At 31.5% G+C, this 19057-nt stretch overlaps 2 protein-coding genes across 3 annotated transcripts; both read left to right on the forward strand.

Moving 5' to 3' along the window:
- Positions 1–834: 834 nt before the first annotated feature.
- Positions 835–3740, forward strand: LOC137807210 (eukaryotic initiation factor 4A-11-like). Its single transcript, XM_068607709.1, has 5 exons — positions 835–1030; positions 1237–1306; positions 1447–1553; positions 2083–2513; positions 2849–3740. Exons 2-5 carry the CDS (start codon positions 1239–1241, stop codon positions 3482–3484), a joined length of 1242 nt encoding a protein of 413 aa, XP_068463810.1. The 5' UTR covers positions 835–1030; positions 1237–1238; the 3' UTR covers positions 3485–3740.
- Positions 3741–7686: 3946 nt separating this feature from the next.
- LOC137807213 (diacylglycerol O-acyltransferase 1A) lies at positions 7687–16961 on the forward strand. 2 transcript variants are annotated; one of them, XM_068607714.1, is made up of 16 exons: positions 7687–8111; positions 8467–8547; positions 8667–8740; positions 8850–8925; positions 9008–9075; positions 9493–9616; positions 11906–12004; positions 13212–13313; positions 13444–13580; positions 14187–14268; positions 14388–14408; positions 14718–14780; positions 15289–15336; positions 16127–16189; positions 16414–16467; positions 16565–16961. In XM_068607714.1, exons 1-16 carry the CDS (start codon positions 7797–7799, stop codon positions 16673–16675), a joined length of 1518 nt encoding a protein of 505 aa, XP_068463815.1. In that variant the 5' UTR covers positions 7687–7796; the 3' UTR covers positions 16676–16961. The 2 variants fall into 2 exon arrangements, with proteins under 2 accessions (XP_068463815.1, XP_068463813.1); XM_068607712.1 differs by having other exon boundaries at positions 7712–8111; positions 8461–8547.
- Positions 16962–19057: the final 2096 nt, after the last annotated feature.

Below are 19057 nucleotides of genomic sequence, written 5' to 3' on the forward strand. Positions count from 1 at the left end.
AGTTTGATTATTAATGGTTACCTTTTTAATTTTTTTTGCGTGTAGTTTGTGAAACAATTGCGTAGTGAAAATGGGGAGATTTCAATTTGACTTAATTATAATTAAAATAATGTATATAAATAAAACATAACTCGCATCTTAAACTCTTTTCTATAATTAAGTAAAACATTAATTCATATTCTAAAATGTATCAACATTTATCTTAACAACAAAGATTATATATTTGTATTTTTTGATCAAATAAACTTTATAATAAGAATATTCAACTATTCGTTACATTTACTAATACTAGTAACCAAAGTTCTGCATATAAGTTTATAACATTACTAAATAACTTTTTCTTTTGGTATATACAAATTTTTATCAGTTTATCTTTTGATTAAGTATTATTTTAAGCTAAAATAATTACTCTTATAAATTTTTTCTTATACAATTTCTTACCATTTTACTTTTTGAGTAATATTTTTAAAAACAAATATGGATTAAAACACAAGTGTTTTAGCTGGTAAGAGATAATATTTGACTTCGGCTCTGGTTCAATTTTATCCAATTTATTTACACTTCAGTTTTTCATATTTTTGGGACCCAATACCAAATCTACCCCACTTCCTCCCCTCTTATTTTTTACTTTATTATCACAAATAGCACAAAAACTATTTTTGATACTGTAAAGTCCACATTACTATTTGTGTGATGCATTCTCTTATACAACGAAAATACTAAGTTGACTTATGAAATGTTATGTTATGGGCTTGTAGAAATGTTATGTTTTTGGGCTAAGCCCAAAAGAAAGAGAGGATATTGACCATGGGCGTTGACTGAGTGCATAGGGGCAAAATAGGAAGCAGAGAAAAGAGTAGAGGAACCCTGGTTTTATTTATCACTTCCCACAAACTCACTCTCTCTTACTTCGCCGCCTGGTTCACCTTCTTTATCTTTTCTCGACTCCGCGGCGTAGATCCGAGGAGTTCGGGAAACCCTAACTCTACTCACACCCTCCCTTTTCCCTCTCCGTCTTCTCCACACCAAGGTTTCTCTCCCTTCTTCTTATTTATTTCTCTCTCTCTCTCTCTCTTCTCTGTGCCTTTTTAATATCTATTATTTGCTTCCATGGTTTTCGAGTTAGGAGCCGCAATTTTACTCTCTCTAGGGATTCTACTGAACCCTCGGTTTTATCTGTTCTCGTTTTGTTAAGAAGTTGCCACGCCTTAACAGTCTTTTTTGTTATTTTTGCAGCCATGGCTGGACTTGCGCCCGAGGGGTCGAATTTCGACACGCGTCACTTTGATTCCAAAATGAGTGACCTGTAAGAGTTTTTTTCTCTTCTGCGTAGTTCTAAGCAATCTGGTTTTAATTTCTGTCTTTGTTCTTGTTCTGTGGTGGATATGATTGCTGTAGGATGTTAATGTCATCTGTTGGATTTTATTGTTTTTTTTTTTCTTTCAGGCTGTCTTCTGATGGGCAGGACTTCTTCACGTCCTATGATGAGGTTTTTGAAAGTTTTGATGCTATGGGATTGCAGGAGAATCTTCTGAGGGGCATTTACGCATATGGTACTTTGATATATTTTTCTGTTTTATCCTTTCTCTTTACTGTTTTCAACCCCAAAAAAAATGTTCTTCCTAGTGATTGCCATTGGTGTGTGTTTGTTTGTTAATGACGAAGCCACTAATTTTGTCCTTGAACTATATTACCTTCTCTCTCGGTAATCCTTGAAAGATTGGTGTCTATCTGTTTAGTCCCATAAGCACATGCATATCTATAAAGTTCAGGGACTGTTTTAAAAAATCTTTTTATATTTAATGGACTACTTATCAGTAATATCGATTTCTAATACTTCTGGGACTGCATGGGTATTTTGTTTTGCAATAAGAATTCTAAAAACCATTCAAGAGTAAAGATAATATTTCAGGGATCAAATTGATAGCTCAACTGTTCAAAATATATGGTATTACCACAACACTAGACACGGGTTTGCCCTACAATATTATTTTATTAAACCATGGTGTTTTTGTTGTCCTGCTAATTCTTTCTGCTTTGTAGTATGTCCAAATCCTTAATCTTGTATCCTTTGTGCTTTAGGTTTTGAAAAGCCATCAGCCATTCAGCAAAGGGGGATAGTTCCCTTCTGCAAGGGACTTGATGTTATTCAACAGGCTCAGTCTGGAACTGGGAAGACAGCTACTTTCTGTTCCGGTATTCTGCAGCAACTTGACTATAGCTTGACGCAATGCCAGGCCTTGGTTTTAGCACCAACTCGTGAGCTTGCTCAGCAGATTGAAAAGGTTATGCGGGCACTTGGAGATTATCTTGGTGTTAAGGTTCATGCTTGTGTGGGAGGTACCAGTGTCCGTGAAGACCAACGCATTTTGTCCAGCGGAGTTCATGTTGTGGTTGGTACCCCTGGTCGTGTTTTTGATATGCTTCGTAGGCAATCACTCCAACCTGATAATATCAAGATGTTTGTATTGGATGAGGCTGATGAAATGCTTTCCCGAGGTTTTAAGGATCAGGTGCTTTTAATTCTCTACTCACCCGTGCCTTTTCTCTATGCTGATATTTTATGTTCTATTTTTAGTATTACCCACCCTTGGCTATGTATTGTTGTAAATAGATGTATAAACCCTCCAATGTCAATTCTGTTTCACTTTATATCATATCAATATTTATATTTTTAACTCTATGTATGTCTCTTTCCTCTTAAGTTTCTCATGTAGTAGTAACTTCTGATGGAATTTAAACTCAAATGCCTTTCAATTGACTCTTTTCTTAGCCTGTTAGGTGTATTATCTTTAATACTAAAAGTAATAATTTGTGTAAATCTTCTAACCATTGGCTTTATTATTAGATCTATGATATATTCCAGCTGCTGCCATCTAAGATTCAAGTGGGAGTTTTCTCAGCCACAATGCCTCCTGAGGCCCTTGAGATCACAAGAAAGTTCATGAACAAACCTGTGAGGATCCTTGTGAAGCGTGATGAGCTCACCTTGGAGGGTATAAAGCAGTTTTATGTCAATGTTGACAAAGAGGAATGGAAGCTGGACACCCTCTGTGATCTTTATGAGACGTTAGCAATCACCCAGAGTGTCATTTTTGTGAACACAAGAAGGAAAGTTGATTGGTTGACTGACAAAATGAGAAGCCGTGACCACACTGTCTCAGCAACCCATGGAGACATGGACCAGAATACCAGGGACATTATTATGCGTGAATTCCGATCTGGTTCTTCCCGAGTCTTGATTACTACTGATCTTTTGGCCCGTGGTATTGATGTCCAACAAGTGTCTCTAGTTATAAATTATGATCTCCCCACACAGCCAGAGAATTATCTGCATCGTATTGGTCGCAGTGGAAGGTTTGGCAGGAAAGGTGTGGCTATCAACTTTGTCACAAAGGATGACGATAAAATGCTGTTCGACATCCAGAAGTTTTATAATGTGGTAGTTGAGGAGCTGCCTTCAAATGTTGCTGAGCTCCTTTAATCAGATTTTGTCCTCCATCGTATTAGATGAAAATTAGTTTGCGTTTGGAAAATGTTATGTAATGTTTCTCTCCCCCTCCCAACTTTCCTCCGTTGCACTTTTGCTCTGAAACTTGGTTTAATAGGCTCTTAGTATTTTAATTTATGACTTGCGTTGTGGAAACCCATTATTGGCCCAATTGGTGTATTGGTTGTCCTTGCACATTTTTACTAGGCAACTTTTCTAGCGAACCTTTTAATTTTACTAAATTTTAGAATTGCTTGATGTTATTTATATTTCAGATTATGTTTTGATATTCAATTATGAGCCAGATGGGGTGAAATGGAATCGAAAAGTTAATTACAGTGTTGTACTTTGAATACAAAGGATGTATTATCTTAACCTTTGATTCAGGGAGGTTGGGGAGAGATAAATGGGAGAAAAAAGTGGTTTCAGAAGAGATGTGTGGGAATCTGAGGTTGCTTGGAAGTGACAGAAATAAAATAAAATAACGAAGAGAAAGAATTTGAGTTTCTTTGTGACACGTTTCCCTTTTCAAGTTGCTGAACTGTTATTATTATCAAGTGATTAAATGTTATGTATTTTAACTATTTTTTTCTTTTTATTTTAAAATAATTTTGAACAAGTGCTTTATATCAGTAGTTTGCGACCTGGTATGATAGTGTTAAGTTGTACGTCTCCTTATTTTACGTATATTACACTAAGTTTCTTTTCCCACCCATTTTTCATATACCACGATTTATTTTAAGACAAAATTATAAAAGCTTTTAGGTGAGTGAATAAACTCTCCTATTTATCGTACAAGTCACGTTGTTGACACTTTACGGCAAGGATAACAATGAGACTTGGTTGGATTTTAAGTGTTTTAAACTTAGCTTGGTTCAAATTTGACCCAATGAAGCAATATTTGTTTCCTATGCAAACCAACCTACCAACTTGGGAAAACTGACATGGTAGCCGCATATCCAAAATGTTTTTTGAGTAAAATATGAGTTTAGGTGGCAGTGGTGTTCAGAACACTTCCACATTTATGTGGTGCCCAAGCCTTGATTAGGATTCCGAATTGCATGAAATTCTCCACATACTAGTTGTGTTGCCCTTTAAGAATTGGGACTTACTTTAAGGAGATTTTGACTTAGACGTGTCTTAGTGTGAAACCATAATTCCCTAATGGAAGTTTTGAAAACTTTGGATTTTAGTTTCCTAAGCTCACAATTTATTTGTATTATCACTTCCATTGGGGATATAAGGTTGAATTGCTTTACAAGTAGAAAAGAGAGAGTGAAAGATTGTTTTCTTTTATAGATTTTTTTAGATAAGTTAAAAGCTATTACTAATTTCGAAAACTTAAGCTGTTAGAAAAAAATCGAAAACTTAAGTATATCAAAGTATTTCATTCAAGTTAAGTATTTAGAGAATTTATTATATGCATTTAATTTAGTATAAGAAATGTTATAAATTCAGGCGAAAAATATATAATTTTATTCCAAAAAATGGTTATATGTAATGATTTTGCTTTCAAAAGTTTCTGAGTATCTAATTTTGTCTTTAGATTTATTAATTACATAAAAAAATTAGTCCTTTCTAACACATACTTTACTAAGTTAGAGAGTTAAGTTTATCATGAAGTTTTTTCTTACACGAAATTTATTATAAAGACTAGCTTGTCATGAAATTGATAGATCTATGTAATATTTTAAAAGTTAAATCAATACAAAATTATCATTATCATTTTCAATTTCCAATTTTTTTTTATAAAAATGTATAAATATATTAATTAGCTTCTTTATCCTTCTTACAATATTATAACTATACAAAATATGGAAGTTTAGTTATTGTTGCAAAAAAAATATTTTTATATCCTTTTTAGTCTTAAAATGGAGAGAGATCAAGAGTGTGTTTAAAAAAGTTTATGTAATTATGTATTTTTATAAGCTGTTGAATGAAGTTAAGAAAATCGTTTATTTATTGATTTATTTATTTATATAAAAATAAAGTTATATTTAAAAAGAAAAAGAAAAGAAAAGTAATACAAGTTAAGTGGGAGATAGACAAAATTCACTTTAAAACTAAACCTATAGAAAAGTAAATCAAAACTGTTTTTAAGAAAATCACATAATTACAAATAACCAAATTAAATAACAATGATCTCTAGTGAAGTTGGAAGCATGTTATTATAATTTGATTTATTTAGCGGTTAAATAAATCAAATTATCTATGTTGTAATTAATAAACTGGATGCAAAACAATCGATTATTTATTAGATTTGATTTCAGTTCGTGTATAACTTTTTTTTAACTCTTATTAAGTAAACAAATTATTTTAAGTATATAATTAATTTTGTTTTATAATTACCTAATGCAACTTAATGTCTTGTAGCAAAAATCAGACAAAAGCACCACAATGTAAAAAACTGAATTGAGCTAAAAAGAAAATTTCCTTGGTAATTTTAGATACAAGTAGAGTGAATTTGGGCTCTATAACTTCACCCTCTTTAGTTTTTATATTCTTCAACCAAATCAATCTTCTTTTTATTTGAATTAAGATAGTTGAAGTTGGAGAGTTGTGAATATGAACAAGGAAGTTCCATGGTGTCAAGATTTTTACCCAAATTAACAAATAGTAAAAACTATTTATTAGATAAATTCATCTTTATCTTAATTAAATTTGTTAAAATCATCATATCATCTGTTATTAAGTTTTTTTTATTCTCATGTTTAATGTTTTTTGATAAATTTTGTTTTAAAGAACCGATATATTATAATAAAATTTTATACAAAATATATGTAAATAAATTAAAAAAGACTCATAAAAAAATTTGAGAAATTGAATGTGACAAAAAAAATTGATTATACCAATTTAGAAATTTAGAAAATGCGAATGTCAATTTCGATGATATATCTTGTATCTCCCAAACTCTAAACTAATATTATTTCACCTACCTTTCACAATACTATTTACTTTAATATTTGACGAGCCTTCAAGAACAAAAAAATTAATAAATTACTTTTTGTTTTCAACTTGCAAGTAACATAATATTTATTAAGATATTTAAGCATGCGGCTTTTTATGTTTAAATTTAAATCTAGAATCTTATATATACTGATTTATATAGAAAGGAAATGAAAGGAGTGAAAGAAAAGTAGAAAAAAATATTTCTTTATTTGATTTCTTAAAAATATAAAAAAAAAAGTAAGAACATTTGATACTTTTGTATTTAGCTTTTTCACACCATAGAAACAAAATTGTTATAAATAAATATAAACTTCACAATTTTAATAAGATATAAATATCATAATCTTACAGATTAAATTAGACTTAAATTATTTTTTTAATAAAAAATAATATTATTTTATATATTCATTACAAAAATAACATTATATATTTCATTATTAGACAAAAATTTATAAAATCATTCATTTTTTAAATATTTTTTTTTCCTATTTTCAATGAAAAGTTTATTGAGGAAGGAAGTTTTCTTTTTCTCATAAATAAGCATATCTAACAGTGGCATTTCTCACCACCGCTTTCAGACATTTATGGGAATCATCAGATTCCTTTCTATCTTTGCCTGTCAACCCACAATAGAACAAACATCACCATCACACCACCTTACTCTTTTTCTCTTTCTTCCAACTCTAATAAATCAATTCTTATTCTTTTCTTTCATACTTTTATTATTTTGATTCCTTTCTCATCAAAGATTTCTTAATCTTTAGTATTTTGTTTTAACATATTTATATTCATTTTAAATTTCTATATATTATCAATATACACATTCCAATGCATTATACCAAAATAATATCACATATTTCTACTCAAATGTAATAAATAATAATAATAGTTCTTTTTATTTAATATCTTATTGGTATCAACAATATCTACTAAATTTAATTATATCAAATATTAATTATAAATTTAATATCTACTAAAAATATAAAGTAAATATCATAAATAAAAATATAATTTATAAGTTCAAAACATCTATATATTATAACTGATAATTATAATATAATTTATATATTTAAAAGTACTTGTACATATACTTTTATTTTAATCTATATAATGCATATATATAAAGACATGATACATATTCGTAATTATAGTTTAAGATAGTTTAATACATTATTAAAAATGAAAAACATTAATTTGGAAAAATCTGAGATAGATATTGGTCAATGAGTGGTAAACATTATTTATAGAGAGAAATTTTGATTCTCTTGAGATTTTAATTATTATTAAAAGAATTGTAGAAACCTGTTTCTTTTTGGAGAAGACTGCGGAAGTAATCCCACTCTCTTTTTCTTCTCCAATGGAGAATTCTGATCAGCGTCAAACCATAGCCACTGCTATCAACCATTCTACCGTGCGCCGCAGACCCACCGCCACCTCCGCTGGTCGTCTCTACAATTCGCCGGAGTCTACAGACAGTTCCGGCGAAGACTTGGTCAAGGATTCCGGTTCTGATGACTTCATGGACACCGTGGACAGCGCGGTCGCCTATTCACAACCACCACAAAAGCATGAGACTGCAACCTCCAACCTTGAATTCGCGTACCGGCCTTCGGTCCCCGCTCACCGTAGAGTCAAGGAAAGTCCTCTCAGTTCCGACAGCATTTTCCGTCAGGTTCTGGCCGTTAACTTTGACCTCAATGTTGCTTAAACTCCGAAACTGATAGAAAATGAACAGAACCTTGCCGTTTTGCTCCCTTTCGGCATAATTAACAACTCAAAAAAATAGAAATCACAGAGTCTTGAATGAGAGCGTCTTTGAGGTGTTTTAAATAGAGTATGTCACTGCTGGTGAGAGCTTGTTTCATTTATTTGTGTGTACTGGAAGCTAGTCGGTATCAATTTATGATTTGAATTCAATATAGTTGGTGGATCGGGGATTTTTTTTACCTACTTTGTTTTGGTTGATAAGTTGGTGTGATGATGACTCTGTAGTTTTATTTGTTTACTAATTATTCCATCAGCTGCAGAGTCACGCGGGCCTGTTCAACCTCTGTATCGTAGTACTTGTTGCAGTAAATAGCAGACTCATAATCGAGAATCTAATGAAGGTTTTGCCTTTTCCTGTTTAATTGTCCATTCCCCTGTAACAATTTTCTGTTTTCTATTTATGGCCTTGATTTTGACGGTTCTGTATTTATTGTCTCTCTTATTGTGTGTTTTATTGCAGTATGGCTTGTTGATCAAGTCTGGATTTTGGTTTAGTTCAAGTTCATTGAGTGACTGGCCCCTTTTCATGTGTTGGTAATGCCCTTCATGAATTCTCATGAGGATAAACTATATGCTGTGTAATTATTTTTAGGGTTGTTTCTTCAAATGTTTTGTAACAGTAAGTGATTGTGTGGATTTGCAGTCTTTCTCTTGTGGTATTTCCTTTTACTGCCTTTATAGTGGAGAAGTTGGCACAATGGAAGTGTATACCGGAATCAGTAAGTGATCATGCCATGTGAGCTTTTGTTAAATCTTAATATCTGTATACACGGGAATATTATGTTGACTTTAATGTTGCAGGTCGTTGTTCTACTTCATATAATCATTACCTCAGCTTCAGTTTTGTATCCAGTTTTAGTGATTCTCAGGTTAGTCTAGTTATTTGGCATATATTCTTCAAAATTTATTCTGGGTCTGCCGTCTTGGCTCCTTTTTTGTTTTGACATTTGTTGTTATACCATCCATTTTGAAAGAATTATCTTATAGAATGTGATTTAAGTTGATATTTGATAATGGTGTTACATAACAAACATTGTCACTCTCCTGCACTGAGAATTTAAGAACCTCATTATCTTTTAAATTATTTGAGATAAATTTAAAGCCCTTTTATGATGTTGGAATTGAATTACCTTTCAAACTATTATTGGATTGCTATATGAACATTGAGAAATGAAGATGATTGCTGAGGGTTAAAATATTCTTATGCGTGTGCATAGTCATTTCATAGATAAGGATAGGGAAGATGGATTATTATTACTGACTTGTAACCTTCCTTTTTTTTGCAGGTGTGACTCTGCTTTTGTATCGGGTGTCACTTTAATGCTATTTTCTTGCGTTGTATGGTTAAAATTGGTGTCTTATGCACATACAAACTATGATATGCGACAACTTACCAAATCAATTGAAAAGGTAATATATATACCGGCTGTTTGAATGGAGAGAGAATTTTAAAACTTTGTTTCTTGAAGTCAAGTTTTCTCTCTTTTGTTTTCTTTCATCATTTTTGTTTATTCTTTGTGATTTTTCTTTCCTCTATTTTTCCTTAACCAACACGGTCTTGTGTAAACTAGGAGAGTTGTGTAAACTCGATTCGCAAACTCATAAGAGTTTAATTTGTATAAAAAATATTAAAATACCTATAAATGACATAATAAAGCAAAATAGTAAACCTCAACGATAAAGTAATTAAGTCTAGTAGTACAATACTACTAAATGAGTTCAAAATACACCAAACAAAGCATAAGTTCATGCAAGACATAAGCTCTTAACATGATAACATTTATGTGAATATTTTTCTATGGATAATGCTGAAGCGTATATTTTATCAAGCTTATCAGTATTAAATACACTAAAACATCTTGCTCCTTAATTTTATAAGTTGTTGTTGATAATGGGAAAACAAAGTAAAAAGAAAAACCATCTTAAAAACAGAAACTGACTAAACCACTAACAACATAGATTCTTATCAATCCACTAATTGACTTACTCAAACAAAATGAAAACCTCTTTGGCAGCATCTAAAGCAAGTTCGAAACACTCCTCCTTGCCTTGGAGGTCGCAAACTTCTAACTTCTTTCTCAAAAATTCAATCTGCTGAATTACAGTGTCTTGGATATGACATCAATTGTTCTGTTTTAAATGAGAATTTTCCTATTGAAATATTATTGCTTCCTTCTCATGTGATTGGGCCATGACATTTTCAACTTTAAACACTTCCTACCATGTTCCATTTTTGTAGTTTCTCCTTTATTTTTGTCTTCTTTTTTAGCCAAAGTTCCAAACAGATTTTCTCTTAGAGCATTTTCACTCAAATATATCAGCTTATTTGTGTGTTTTTGCACAATAGCTTTAGTTTTTTCTTCAGAAACACCACTTCCTTCTTTGGGATTGTTATTCCGAAATTAGCTTGATCTTCTTCAGATTTTTGCCTCTTATGTCACAATTCAATAAGTTTTGATCAATTTTAAGAACATACACCACATCAAAAATTAATTTTGAATAGACCTTCTTGTTTGTCATGTGGTTTGTAGAACCACTATCAATGAGTCAATTCTAACTTAATTCAATTTTAGAGAAATGTGTTACAGCAAACAAGTACTTTTCCTCCTCTTGATCTATAGCCTGTGCCACTTTACAATGTGGTTCAGTCTTGTTTTTGCATAATTAACTCCTAGTCCCACTTGATTACACTCAATGCACTTAGCATTAGCTGTTCTCCAACATTTAAATGGTGGCTTAGCCATTTTCCCGCAGTTCTGACAAGGTGGATAACATTTAAATACACCTGCACGCTTGCCAAACCAAGTGAGCCTACCAAAATAGACTTTCATACCATGCCAGAGTTCATCCTAGAACCAATTGTATTTAACTGAAATTTCCCAACAAATAAGTCACACTCCAAGAATTGTTGACTTCACAATCTTTTTCTGCAGCGTCCCACAAATCCAAAGGTCACAGTTCTCCCCATCAAAGATAGGAGGAGTAACTTGTGCGAAATATTATTCAGCATCCATTTCATAGGTCCCTTGAAAAGAGAGCTCTAGTACCATTGTTGAATTTTAATTGAGATAAAAAATTGTTGGAAGAGAAAAGTAGTAGAGAAGTAATGTGAATATTTTTCTATTTGGGATATGCTGAAGCGTGTATTTTTGTGTGTATTTCAGTGTATATACACTGCAAAAAGATCTTGCTCCTTGATTTTAGGAGTTGTTACTGTTTATGGGAAAACAAAAACAGAAACTATCTCGAAATAGAAACTGACTAAACCACTAAATTAAAACTGCATTTGACAGTATCAAAGACACCTCCCCGACAATTTAAATAACGAAATAAGGACAAATGTTTTCTTAAGACTCATAAGTTCCACTTATAAGTTGGTAGACATTAATTACAAAAGGTCATTTTCACTTACTTGTATACTTTAAAGAGAACTATATGTTTTATGATGTATTTGATGATTAGTTTTCACACAAGAATATTGTGCTTGACTAAGCTGTAGTTTATAGATCATGTTCAAAACTTCATAATGTGCTAAAGTAAAGTTTATTTTGTCTTAATTCAAATTACTTCCATCCTGTTTTCCGTTTTATTACTTCCTTATATCTGGATGATTAGCTTTTCACTTGAGTGAATGTGTGATATATAAACACTTGTTTCCCCCCTTATTCGAACATGTTTCCTATGTTTCCTTTGTTACAGGGAGAAGCAGTACCCAATACTGTGAATATGGAATATCCTTACAGTGTGAGGTTCAAGAGCTTGGCATACTTCATGGTTGCTCCTACTTTATGTTACCAGGTAGCAGTACTTTCTAGTGATTTAGTATAGTTTGTTTTTTGGAAGCAAATTCCTTTTATTTGTAATGGTTGTAGAGTTGCCTCATTACCTATTTTACAACTGTATTCATTTTTCTCTTATTAGATTGCTTATAGGCACTAGTATGTGGACTTTACCCGTATGTCTTTGGTGTGAATATGTCTGAGGTTTTTAGTCAGTGTCTGACATGCTGTTGGGAACCAAAAGACAGAACATGAGAAAATTAATGCTTCTTGTACTGAATATTGAATGAGGACAATGAAAACAGATAATTATCTGGCAAGTGTTTCTCCTTTCACAACAGAGTAAATCCTCATATAAAAGTATCTCACTAACCCTCTTTAACATATAATCAAACTAATTGCTAACCATCCCCACTAATTTACACAGCTAGGAATTAAGTTCCCGCCTAACAAGATTAATTGATCCAGAGTTTTATGTGTGATCATTTGATAGGATTTTCCAATACTATTATAATTATCTTGCTAACCCTCTTTAACTATCGTCTTCAATACATGTGATACCTTTCACCAAATGTCTTCATTTCTTATCCTGTATTTCCTTTCCATTTTCATATGTTGGTCATTAACCTTGTTCATCTCAACACTCAAAATTATTTTCTATTTCTTTGCCGTGCCTATAGACAATACAACATTTTGTAGCACCAAATATTGCATAACAAAATCTATGGCAGAAATCCCAAAACCTTTCTCTAGCTCTCCCTATACTTCCAATTGTACGAAATTCCTCTTGTGCTTCCCAATTGCAATATGCTAGTTTAGACACAATGTGTCTGTCAGTGTCTTCCTCACTTGTGTGAGAGAAGGGGACGGGGTTGTATTTCTGTTTGTCAATCTGTATATTATAGTGCTTGGTTCTCACTTTAGTATGTTTAAAAGCTAAGACTCTTTGAAAGGAATGGGTATTTTACATGACTCCCTGGCAAAAAGTGTAGCATACATTTTTTATACTTTGTGAGAGTAGTAGATGAGCTTTGGCATTGTCATTTTTACCTAATTTGCCAAAATTTTGCTTGGGTGCTCTTTGAGTAGGTTTATACAGTTCATTTGTCTTTGCCTTTTTATGCACAAATGTATCTCCATGTGGATTTCACTTTTTAATTTTCTTTTGAGAGCAAAGTTTCTCACATTTATGTACTTGTATTTTGTTTTATGATCTGCTGTTTTAGCTAAGCTATCCTCGCACACCTTATATTCGAAAGGGTTGGGTGTTTCGTCAACTTGTCAAGCTGATAGTATTTACAGGAGTTATGGGTTTTATTATTGAACAAGTAAGCAGTACTGGTTAATAAATTTTGTTCATTTCTACATTTTCTCTCTTTTCTGTTTGCGCATTTTTTTTCTTCAAATTTGTTGTTTCTACTGGTATTCTGATGTTGTTTTGACTGTGCAATTTTGCAGTACATTAATCCTATTGTACAAAATTCACAGCATCCTTTCAAGGGAGACCTTCTTTATGCCATCGAAAGAGTTCTGAAGCTTTCTGTTCCAAATCTATATGTGTGGCTTTGCATGTTCTATTGCTTTTTTCACCTTTGGTATACCGTCCCTTATTTTGTTCAACATGCATGTATGTGTGCATTTTTCTTACAAGATATTAATAGGAAGTGATCTTCACTTCCCATAAATTGAATAATTATTGTTTTAATTTCTTGTGTTTAATGCCTTGACTTCTGTACCCGGGCAATTTTGATGATGATGATGTTGATATTATAAGTCTGTACTTAATTAATCTTTCAAAGCATCCTTATAGTGATATCACCTTACTAAAAACCCTCAATAATAATTGCATCATCAGTGGTAAGATATAGGTGATTTAAAGGTGTGCATGTAGAGACTATTGCTGTCAGGAGTATGTACTTATTAAGATCTAAAAATTATTGGTGAGCCACTAATGGTCAGTTTAAGTGAGATTCTGATGGATATAAGGGATTTATTAGCCTAGTTTTATTTATGGGTTTGTATATTTTTCCTGTAGCCAGTGAGGATGCTTTACTCTTCATTTATGCTCATTTTTTGTGCAAGCATAAATGCTGATCTGCTTGTCTTATCTATGGGTATTAGAAAAGGTTAAGCTATGATTTTTTAAAAGATTTAGTTCGTATATGAGGCAGCTAATCCTTCTACTGACCGTTTCAATGTAGGTTAAATATACTGGCAGAGCTTCTTCGATTTGGTGATCGCGAATTCTACAAGGACTGGTGGAATGCCAAAACTGTTGAAGATGTAAGTTATTTCCTAATTAGGTGTTAACTTACATTATTCTTAATCTTTAAGCAAAGAGATTTGTGACATAGTGTCTTCTTCGCCAACTGTATTTGTGGCATTGCTGCTGCTTCCATCAGTATTGGAGAATGTGGAATATGGTATGTCTCCTTTTCGGACTAAATTTTGATCAACGTTTTTTTTTGTCTGCAAAATGATTTTTGGTCTCTTATTAGGATGAAATTCATGTGAGCACGCACACACATGATATTTTATTTAACTTTCCCTTTCTGTACAATGAGGGCTGACAACTCAGACTGTTTTAACAAAAGGAAGGAAGGAAAGTTACAACTTTTTTGTCATCTGTTACTGAACAAATGGTTCTAAATCTCAGAACATATAGTTGATTCTTTATCAACTGTAATTCTAAACCATTTGTATACTACTGAATGGATTCTTTCACATTGCAGCCTGTTCACAAATGGATGATCCGCCACCTATATTTTCCGTGTTTAAGGCATGGCATACCAAAGGTAATAAAGCATCCTCCGGTTTTACCAATGGATCCCAAACTAATTTGCTCTAAACTTTACACAGTTATGTAAAAACTTGTGAATAAGGCTATTACATATCTATTACGTAAGTTCTTTTAAAACATATTTATATAGTTTTATCGACTTTGTTATGGTTTGATATGTCTGATGCACTTGGAGCTATAAGTAGAAAGTTGTCAATTGATAGACAATAATTGAACTTCATCCACTGTTCTGACGTTTCAGATAAATGACTTTGGAATGCATAAACATGACTCACGTGAACAAGAATTGCAAAGGAACTCCATTTTTTGTTCTATGGAATCATGTTTAATATATCTATTGTGAATTTTTTTTCTTGGTCTTTTTTATCAAAAATATCTTATTAACATAGTTGCTTCTCATTGGTCAGTATTTGGATTGGCTCTTCTTTTGTCAAACATTATTGGTATTTTATTTATTTGAGTTATAGATATATTTATGATTTTGATCTTCCATCATTGTACAGGCCGTTGCTCTTTTAATTGCCTTCCTGGTTTCTGCTTTATTCCATGAGGTGTGTTATTCATTTCTTAGAACATTCCTCTCTCATATTTTTGGTATTTTGTCAAAATTGTTGTTTTGTGCTTGTATGCATGCTACACAATAGAAATCTGAAAGAAACTTGCTTTAATTTATTCTTGGAGTATCTTTGTTCCTACCCTTTCTATTGTTTGGGACTGTGTGGATGAGGAATGAAAGTTATAAAGTAGGTTGTGACTGATTTGCTAAATATTGGTATAGGACATTACTTGTCTTTGCACTATCTACAACCTGATGATGGCCTCAGAAACCTAGCTACCTAAATCCTTTACGTTGGCATGCTTAGATACTAACATTGGCATATCTTATAATTGGATAGAGATGAATATTAGTGGACTGCTACATTTCTAGTTTCTACCCGTGTTATCTCTTAAGAAGTCGACTTCAAACCTAACTTAATCTTACAAAATGAGCAAGTGGCGATAGGCCCAACAAATTCTCGTCAGAATAAGCTCGAACTTAAATGACTTTGATACCATCTTAAGAATTACATTTTAAGTCTAATTCAACCTTACAAAATTGACTTTATGGTGAGATTTGCACCCACTTATATACTATAAATATACTATGAATTATCCTTATCTAGTCGATGTGGGATCTCCAACAAACACAATATTAATTTTGTCACCAAAATTTCCCTAGCTTTAGTCAGACATGTTATCTTTATCCATGAATACTTTTTTGCACTGTTGTAATTTGTTGTCAACGTTTTCTTAAGAGAGTTGTGGAGTTTTTCTTACGATTTCACGTTCTTCTGAGTGCAGCTGTGCATTGCTGTTCCTTGCCACATATTCAAATTGTGGGCTTTCGGTGGAATTATGTTTCAGGTGAAATCAAGTAACTGAATCATACTATTTACTAACCTTCTACTATTAAACTGAAGTATGACAGTAACACAAATTTTCCATTAATTCCCTGCTCTTTTATGGCCAACTGAAAGAAAGTATTCTCTGGAGTAATTAACTTGCGCAATGTTTTGTAATAGTTATGGATTATGATTTCATCCGTATTTTTGGTTCAATTGACATGATAATGAATGCCTTTTTACTAGGTTCCTCTGGTCTTAATCACTCATTATCTTCAAGAAAAATTCAGAAACTCAATGGTATGTAAATAAGCATATGGGTTTATAATATCTTAAAAACTCCATCATCTGGATTTTGATTCGTTGGTTTATTAATTTGTTATTTTCTTCATGCCAGGTTGGAAATATGATTTTTTGGTTCATATTCAGTATCCTTGGACAACCTATGTGTGTACTGCTCTACTACCATGACTTGATGAATAGGAAAAGCAAACTTGACCAGAGCTAGCATTATTAATGACCAAAGCAAACTTGTATTTACATCCACCTTGGCAGTGGCTGCTCTGCTCTGAATGAATATCCACGTGATATGCCAGTTCGTGAGGCTAATTCATCTTGATCTGTGTACTTGCCCCCTTCCCTCTGGCAATTGTATCAATATATGCATTTTTGAGAATCATGCCTTGGCATTGATATCTGCCAAGGAACAGTGTAACTGGTTTCTGTTAAATGTTAATTGGTATAGGGATAAATGTAAATGGTTTTTTGCTCAATATATGTATTTCTTCCTTGTCTCCCAAGTTCCACGGACGAATAACGTCCTTTAATATGGCATTTTTTGAGCTGCATTAGCATGCTAAACTTGACCAAGTATCCTTGTGTTCGATTTCTATTGACGAAAATCAGTTTAATGATTCTAGCATATAAAGTTCTCAATTGAAGAGTGCCACTATTATCATTTTTCATTTAAATTGTTTATTCATTAGTTAATTACTTGTTATTGATATATAAATGAATAAGTATCTTTTTGTTGAGACTATTCATTTAAAATTTTTTATTTAAATTAGCTTTAGGAAATATTCCAATTTTTTTACATAAAGAGAAAAATATATTTATTATTTAGATTTAGGAAATTAAATTTGATATTTGTGCAAAATCAATGTAAAATTTGATAGTTGTGCAAGATTTTTTACGACTATTCTAATATCATAAAAAGTTAATTTATTGTAACAGTTATATATGTCCAACATATGTTCACATATAACCTTTTATGACATGTATTTCTAGAATTTTCATAGAAAATTTAACTTATTAATAGTTAGCCTAACCATTGTCACGATAAATGGTTTTATATGATAAATATTTCTAGAAACATTATAGAAAATATGACTTTTTATGACAAGTAGCACCACAACCATCATGGTAAGTCAAATTTTTATTTTTATTATTGTAATAACAATTATAGTAAGTTGTCTTTTTAAAAAAATCAATTTTGTTTTATAAGGCTTCCTCCCTTCATTTCTAGTATCATTCACCTGCATATAACAATGTATAATTTTTAGACAAAGCAATTATATATTTAGACAAGGTAATTAAATGGTATTATCCAATAAAAGTTGTACGAAAAATGATAAATATAACATTCAATTATATATTTAAATAATTTCTTATATATCTTTATTTTTCGGTGGAGATGAATCATTAAATAACTATAAAAAAAAAATGTTACCTCTCTCCACGAGTTAGTAATGTTTGCAAATATGATGGTGTACATGTGCTTCAATACATAATATCCATACTCATAATTTTCTAATTGATATGAGCACGACAAATTAAATACAAATAACTAAAATATATTTTATACCCTAATTAAATAGTGGTGAGACAAAATGAGTTACATTAGGTGTAATTAATTGTATCTTGTTCTCAACTACAGGTAATTAACAACTGTAATTCTTATGCGTCTAGTATATGTTTGATGGTCAAAGTGTTAGTTTTCTTATACAATGAACACAAGAGAACTACGAGAAAATGATGAGAAATAATGACCAACAACCACCAATGACTCCTACAAGTTGTAATAATGTTAATAATAAATAAGTACTAAATTAATTAATTGTAATTTAAAATTATATACTTATTTATCCAAGTATGATGTTAAATAAACTTCTTTGTCTACATTTTAAAATATCTTTATTAAGTATGTTTGCACCTCACTTGTTTTATTTTTTACACTTTAAATGACAAGAGGGTCAAGAAATCCATACGTTAGAATAAAGTATGTATATATTAAACTATTTTTAAGGTTAATTAAAGTATACTTAGTTTTGCGTGTGGCATTATAAATATTTGTGCTACTGTTCTCAAAGATTTTTTATCTAATGGAAGGTTTTTTAACTTTGCCCTGCATGACAAATGCTAAGTTTGCTTCCATTTCCAACAATAATAAATTTCTTACCATTATAGTATTCCTCATGTGACAAAATTTTCATATTCTTGCCAACATGATGGCTAGCTGAGTATCTGCATATCACAAGGATCTTCAACCACCTCAGGAGTTATCATTAGTGCATTTGAGACTTGGTTGTTGGATGACTTTGCCATTAAATTACAATCAAATTTGTTCCTGCAAATTAAAGGCATGTCATTTCCTCTATCACAAAATTGACACACAATTTCAAAACATAAAATTATATTTATTATTTAGATTTAAGAAATTAAGATCAATATATTGTTAACATTTGATATCATGTTAGATTTTGCTCTATATTAGAGCATATAAATAAAATAATTTACAATTTTCTCTGCATAATACATGTCTTACATTTTCAAAATATATTTTCATAACTTTAAAATTTCAACAATCTTTAAGACTTATCATTGGTCAAAA

This window comes from Phaseolus vulgaris, chromosome 3 (genome assembly GCF_000499845.2).
Source record: "Phaseolus vulgaris cultivar G19833 chromosome 3, P. vulgaris v2.0, whole genome shotgun sequence".
Taxonomy (NCBI): domain Eukaryota; kingdom Viridiplantae; phylum Streptophyta; class Magnoliopsida; order Fabales; family Fabaceae; genus Phaseolus; species Phaseolus vulgaris.